Source organism: Salvia splendens, chromosome 6 (assembly GCF_004379255.2).
Source record: "Salvia splendens isolate huo1 chromosome 6, SspV2, whole genome shotgun sequence".
NCBI lineage: Eukaryota > Viridiplantae > Streptophyta > Magnoliopsida > Lamiales > Lamiaceae > Salvia > Salvia splendens.
Genome location: NC_056037.1, coordinates 19577150 through 19584804, shown reverse-complemented (window position 1 = coordinate 19584804; position 7655 = coordinate 19577150). Strand labels below are relative to the sequence as shown.

Sequence of the window (7655 nt, the reverse complement as noted above, 5' to 3'; positions counted from 1 at the left end):
AACTTTGGCGAAGAGGTCGGATTGGTTGAGCACGTTGACGTTGTTGTTCGATCCGGGAACCCCGAAGTACGAATGCCAAATCCATAGCCGGTAGTCGACAACGGCCTCGAGTATAACAGTGGGGTGGCTGCCTTCTTGGTCGCTCGTGTATGACCCCCTCCACGCCATAGGGCATTTCTTCCATTGCCAATGCATGTAATCGACGCTGCCAAGCATCCCGAGGAATCCATGCACTTGTTCATGAAGGTGGAGCAGAAACTAACAATCTGCCGTGCTTGGCTTCCGGAGAAATTCGTCGGTGAAGGCTGTCCGGACGCCTTTGCAGAAGTTCATCAAGCACATTCTCCCAGTGCTTTCTCCAATGTGGAGGTATTCGTCGAACAAATCCGCCGTTTGTCCAGTAGCAAGCTGACGGATTGCTGCAGTACATTTCTGCAGCGTCGTGTGGCTGGGACGGCCAACGGCGTCGAACCCTTTTTGGATGAACTCTTCACGGGCTGCCAATGTATTTGCGATGTGCAAAAATAGTTGTTTCCGCATGCGAAAACGGCGACGGAAGTAGGTCTCTGCCCATACCGGGTTATCACAGAAGTAGTCGCGTACTAACCTTGCGGCGGCTTCCTCCCGGTTACGATGGATGTAAGTCCGGGATCATCGTTGGGGCGGCTCGGCTTCCTCCGCCTCCCTACGTCGATCTTCTTCAAGTGATTCTTCCATTATTCGATGCATTTGGTCAAATGGATCCATGAATGGATTAAATTTGGGAGAAGAATAAAAGAGATGATTTGAGATGAAAATTGGAGAGGAAAGAGAGATGATTCTAGAAGAATAGATGTGTGTTTGTGTGTGTGAAAGAGGAGTGTTTATATAATAAAAAAAGAAAAAAATAATAATTTTTTTAAAATGACCGTTGAGTGCTACTTTGACAACTCAAAATGGACCAAATAAAGACCTTAAAATAGTGCAAAATCCGAGCGTATCAGAATCCATCGCGCCTGCAACTAGCCACACCGATCGAACCATAGCTATGTCGCTGCCCGACGAGAATCCACCCACGCACAACAACTAGTTATGCCTTCCCACCATCTCGAACCCAAATGGGTGTTATATTATTTAAGGATACTTCCATTTAGTAGGAGTAGTTTAAGTTAATGCTCTATATTGTGCCTTAAACATGTAGTTATAAAATTCATGTTATCTTTATACAAATACTTATGTTTTGTCTATTACTTGATTGGTTTTAATTTAATCTCACTAAAGATTTGGGAGGACAAGTTGAACTTAGGCATGTATAATCACCTTGCATGAAATTTTCATGCTACACTCCACAATTGATCTGTTATTCATTATATTTTCATATGTGATTACTGATTGGGTGTCTACCTCTTTAGACCTATACCGATATGGTTGATGATAAGATTGTTCGGGAATTCACTACGTGTTAGCAGTGGTAGAGCCAGAATTTTAATGATGAGTGGCCCAAACTGCCACTAAAATTTGTTGAGTGCTAGGTGCTAACGATGCAGAAACAACTCAACGTGAGCAATATAAAAAGTCGCGTGTGAAAAAATGGATAATAAGAAAATTATTTAATGAATATAGATCTTTTAGAGCATAGAATATATTTTTACTAATATTTTATGATGTATTTTCATACTCCTAGTATTTATTATCGACTATTATGATTTTTTTATAATAAAGAGCATCACATTAAAATTTATTTTATTAATATCATATAGTAATATTTTATACTCCCTTCGTCCCACATCAAGTGATCAACTTTCTATTTTGGGTTGTCCAATCTCAAGTAATTGGTTTCCTTTTTTAGCTAAAAACAAAACTTCAACCATCTCTTACTTTATTCCCTCTCTTTTACTTTATTCTCTCTTTCTTATTTTATTCTCTCTTTATTCTCTCTTACTTTTTCCTTTCTCATACTTTACTCCCTCCACTTTATGATATCCATCACATGAGATGGGACGGAGGGAGTAATATTTATGAAATCAAAGAATTATTTTATATTATTAAATAATAAAAATCATTCTTTTGTGATTATAAAAGAAAATGATTTATGTAAAATATTAATAGTGAAAAAAATAATAAAAGTTAATGTGAGAAAATCCATAAAATATAAATGAATATGAGAAAAGTAACAAAAATGACTAATTTGATAAATAAATAAAAAGTCACAAGTGAATTATGTGTATTACATTAAAATCAAATTTACTAATATTATTTATTAGTATATATTTATTATCATAAGTATACAAAATTACTATTAATAAACCAAATAAAACATAAGTGAATACAAAATAGAAGAAATAGATTCTAAAATATCAAAAAAGCACCAGGAGGGACTCGAACTAAGTACCTCATTTTTCAAATGCCGGAATTCTAGCCAAGTGCGTTAGCATTTTATATATATATTGTTACTTACAGGGGTGTAATCAATTGCTAACTACAACTAATTTAAAACCATAGGATTTGTAAGATCTAGTGGTCTATAAATTGTCATGTGTAATTTAATTTTATTATTATTTAAATTTAAAAAAATAAGAAAACTACCAAAATTAGGGTTTTGGATCAAAATATCAATATAGTGTACTAAACATATCAATACAATTCATTGAATATGTCAACACAATTTAGCATTGACATTATATATGTATTATATTAACATATTATGATAGCTACATTGAAATTAAGTTGCTATTTAAAATATATGACAATTCAAAAAAAAAATCAAACTTTGACATTGGAACATACACAAGTGATATATCATTAGAATCCTTATAAAATTATATTTAATTTGATATATATTATGTAAAAATATAATTTAAATTGAAATAGTTAAAGTTTTGAGATAAATTTTGAAAGTTAGTTATAACTAACATTTGGTTAATAGATATTTCTGTGTATTGTATTGATACTCATAGAGGAATGATCTTGTACCTTGATTTCATAATCTAATGACTATCATTTAGTTGTAGTTAGTAATTTAAGAGTGAGTTAGCAATATAATACACCCCGTTACTTATATATATATATATATATATTGTATATAGTGAATAATCAAATGGGTGACGGGCCAAGGGGCCCCCTTCCCCCACCGCATGGGGCAGACCCATGTGATAGAGAGGGAGGGCTTAAGCCCTCAATAAAAAAAATTAACACTATTTTCTTTGATAAAATTTTGAAATATATCTTAATTTAGTGTACATTATTGTGTAAAAGCCCTTACAAATAATATAAAACACCTAAAAATAATATGTTAAAATAATTTTTATAAATTTCAGCCCCTATCGATATTTTTTTCTGCGTCCGCCTTTGCCCACCGTGCCTCCGCCTATGCGTGTTAGCATATTTGATAGTTCATTTGGTTTTTACACAAATATTCGGTGTCATTTGTTGCCCAAATGAGAGATTTTTAGAAATTTGAGATTCCATATGACTAATTTTAATCTATATGACTATATTTCAGTTGTCCCATTAAATTGATCCAATAAAGATCACAGTTTGGACTAAAGTGTACTCCCTCTGTCGCATTGAAGATGACTCACTTTCCTTTTTAGTTTGTCCCAGTCAAGATGACCCATTACTTAAAATGGAAATACCTTTATCTTTACTTTATTCCTCATCTCTTACTTTACTCTCTCATCTTAACACACAAAATATAACTGCATAAATCCCGTGCTGCCCACGGAAGGGGTCATCTTCCTTGAGACGGAGGGAGTATTTAATATGTTACGGATATAAGTATAGATACCATAAGAGATTTTCAATTTGTTTTGGGACCGATAGAAAATAAAGGATCTTATGTTTTATATAAATATAAGCTAGTTTATGGTCCCTAGATTTATGCTCTTTTTTCGTTATTCTTGATTAATCATCATAAATAGCTTTATGTAATTGTTCATTCAATTATTGTAGCATAATCATCTATATACAACATCTCTTTTTAAGGCATAACATGATTGTCTATATATAGTAGGCTCTCCGTCCCTCTGTAGCTGAGTCGTATTCCTTTTTGGGTTGTCCTACTGTAGCTGAGTCGTTTCCTTTTTTAGCAAAAAAATAACAACTTTTCTTCTCTCTTATTTACTATCTCTTACTTTATTCTGTCTTCATCTATCTACTTTATTCAGAGTTCTACCCCATGGCGGGGAGGCTCCATAGGGGCGCGAAAGGCCGCATTGAAATCGACTGCAACGGTGAGGGAGCAGCGTTCGTTGAGGCAGAGGCCGAGGCCGACCTCGACGACATAGGGGACTTCGCCCCCCACCCCGATTTCTACCTCACCCCCAAAGTGGACTATTCTCAAGGAATTTCTTCCTTCCCACTATTACTAGTTCAGGTATATATGTATTGTTGTGTTTCAAAATTAAAAAATATACGAGCAATATATAAGTGCAACCCTTATTCTATTTGTACGAGGTCTTATGGATAGTATTTGTACGAGCAATATACGAGGTATGTACTGAGTCTTAGCTTTATTGACTTTTCTATCTCTTACATTTAAATGAGCATTCTGGTTGCATTCATAGGGCTCATAATTTAATTGGATTCACTATATGTTACTATCATTATCACCCCCTGATTGAAGGAGAGATTGTATAGCTACTAGTAGCAATGCCTTATTTAATCTAACATATATGAAACTAAGAGTTATGCATGAGATGATGAATGAAATGGAGTCTTTGAAGGTAACATGTTGTTCAACAATTTCAATTAGATCATTTTGGAACCAATTAAAACCATGACCATACAAATTTAATTTCCGTTCTTAAAGAAAGACGCCATATGTTGAATAAACGGTACCCTTGAAATACATTCTTGGGATGATATGCAAATTGAAGTAGATGGGTTTATTGATTAGTTTATAATTGAATAAATTCCTCATATTTATTGACATACATTTAGAAGCAGTGAAGACCAAGGAAAGAACATCTGAAAGCGAAGTTTTGTCAAATGAGAGGAAGAGGATCATCAGTGGACAATAGGTTGCATCCACACGCAAAGAAATCGCAGGATGCACATTGAAATCCAGCATCATTCTTCTCTTTCCTACCACAGACGTGGCAACGAAATTTCCTAATGAGACGCTGAACTCTGAGAGGATGGCCGTGAAGGGTCTCAATATTGAATTCTTTCCCATACTTAAAGTTTCTATCATATCCTGACAAGGTATGAATGCAACTCGGATGGTAGGACGTATCACAGTGGCGGCAGTGATACATCCAACACTTGGGATTCATCTCCCGCTCGCACTCATCGCAGTAGAATTTCCCGGGGTGGTCCGCGGCCGCATTGAACGCCAGCGGCAGCACGTGCTGGTCCAGGTAGCACGTGTCGTCTGACGCCGGCAGCAGTACGCACGCGCAGCAGAGGATGAATTCGCAGCTCTGGCACGAGTAGAATATGGCTCCCGGGCGCACGAGGAAGTTGCTGCACCCGATGCAGCGGACGTGGAGGGAGTCCGTGTAGTCCTTGCTCTCGACCAGCTTGAGGCGATGTCGGGGCTGCGAGTGGGCCCGGTGTTTGATCACGGACGGGAGAGAAGCGCATTTTACGTCGGCTTTGAAGTCGCATTCTGCGCAGGAGTAGAATAGTCCGTTTGTGTAGAATTTGCAAATGTTGCATTTGATGGTGTCGAGTTTGGGGCAAGTTTGGAGTTTCAGTGGGGTGGTGTGGTTGGGGTGGAGGGGGTGGTGTGGGGTGAAGGTTTGGGGGAGACGGAAGCAGGTGGAGTGGAGAAAGTATTTGCCTTCCACACAGCTGTAGTATTTTGATTTGTGGGGATGTATTGGTGCAGTGCACCCGTCACATGCCACTTGTGATTTTTCTCCATAGCCAAAATCATCATCGTCGTCATCACCGTCATCCTCACGAGAAGATGATGGTGAGACTAAGAGCATCCGCAGCGGTGGCGAAAGACGCCACCGCCGTCCGCGCCGTTGGCAAGGCGCAGGACCGCCGCCGCTGCAGCCGCGCCGCTGGCACGGCGCTGCTCGATGTATCGAGCACGTCCGTGCCAGCGGACGCACACGTGGCGCGCTCCCATTCGTCAACGGCATAGCCGTTGTGTTTAAACTTTTTTTTATTTTTATTTTTTAAAAATCGGTATTTAATTATAAATAATGCTAAAAAATAAAAAAAAATATTTTCCAAATCCCAAAAATATGGCCGTTTTTTTCCCGTTTTTTCTGAATTTTTTTGATTTTTTTTTTATTTTTTTTTCCCAAAATCATCTATAAATACACACATTCATCATCCATTTATCACATCAAATCATCTCTCATTCATAATTCTCATACAAACTATCAACACATTCATCACCCACTCAAAATCTCAAATGGATTTCACCCATATTATGGCGGAAGCGGAACGCGAAGAACAAGAATACTACGAACAACATCGTGCCGCTTACGAAGCATATGTCGCGGCGAATACCCCTGCTCCTCCTCCTCAACGAACCAGATCAAATCGACGGTACATCCATCGTGACCGGGAGGGAGCCCACGAAAGGCTCGTTGCCGACTACTTTGCCGACCAGCCGCGGTTTCCGGCAGATTACTTCAGGCGCCGTTTTCGCATGTCAAAGCGCTTGTTCATGCGAATTGTCAACACATTGTCCGCACGTGTTGAATACTTTCAAACAGGTGTAGATGCAGCCGGCCGGCAAAGTATCACGGCGTTGCAGAAGTGTACGTGTGCCATCCGACAACTCGCTACTGGGCAAACGGCCGACATGTTCGACGAGTATTTGCATATCGGTGAGTCCACTGGAATCCTATGTTTAAAGAATTTTTGCGAGGGCGTTCGTTCTGCTTTTGGGGATGAATTCCTTCGAGCACCCACCACTGATGATTGCCAACGGTTGCTTCGTCTTCATGAATCAGTCCATGGCTTTCCCGGAATGCTTGGCAGCATTGACTGCATGCATTGGAGGTGGAAGAATTGTCCGACTGCTTGGAGGGGGCAACACTTGAGCGGTCACAAAGGCGGCGGCCCAACGCTTATCCTTGAGGCGGTCGCCGACTACCGCCTATGGATTTGGCATGCATATTTCGGCGTTGCTGGATCCAACAACGACTTGAATGTGCTATATTCGTCACCACTCTTCAATGATGTGATGAATGGTGTAGCACCGGCGATCGACTTCACCATCAACGGAAATATATACCGCATGGGTTACTATCTCGCCGATGGTATCTACCCAAGGTGGTCGACGCTCGTGAAGACGCTCCACAACCCGCACGACCCGAGACGGGTTCTTTTTGCGCAGCGTCAAGAGTCAGCGCAGAAAGATGTCGAAAGAGCCTTCGGGGTCCTTCAAGCTCGATTCAACATTGTGAAGGCCCCGGCTCGGCTGTGGTACGTGAATAATATCGCCGACATCATGTTCACGTGTATTATATTACACAACATGATTATAGCCGACGAAGGGCCGAGGGCGGCTAGCTTCTACGACGAGGACGAAGCCGGAAGCTCAACAGCGAGGTCTCCCCTACGCCGAGGCGAGCATACGACGGTTGGCCAGAGGATCGAGACAAGACACACAATGCGCGATACTCGAATCCACAATCAACTACAAGAAGACCTAATCAACCACATGTGGGCGAAATTCGGCAACGAGTAGTGTCATTTTTAATTTT

At 39.9% G+C, this 7655-nt stretch overlaps 1 protein-coding gene across 1 annotated transcript; it reads right to left on the bottom strand.

Moving 5' to 3' along the window:
- Positions 1-4964: 4964 nt before the first annotated feature.
- Positions 4965-5915, bottom strand: LOC121808939. The gene has a single exon (XM_042209495.1). The coding sequence runs from the start codon at positions 5913-5915 to the stop codon at positions 4965-4967; it is 951 nt and encodes a 316-aa protein (XP_042065429.1).
- Positions 5916-7655: the final 1740 nt, after the last annotated feature.

Bases quoted from the DNA above. Each gene is read 5' to 3' on its own strand.
- LOC121808939 (XM_042209495.1), bottom strand. From the start codon at position 5,915: ATGCTCTTAGTCTCACCATCATCTTCTCGTGAGGATGACGGTGATGAC.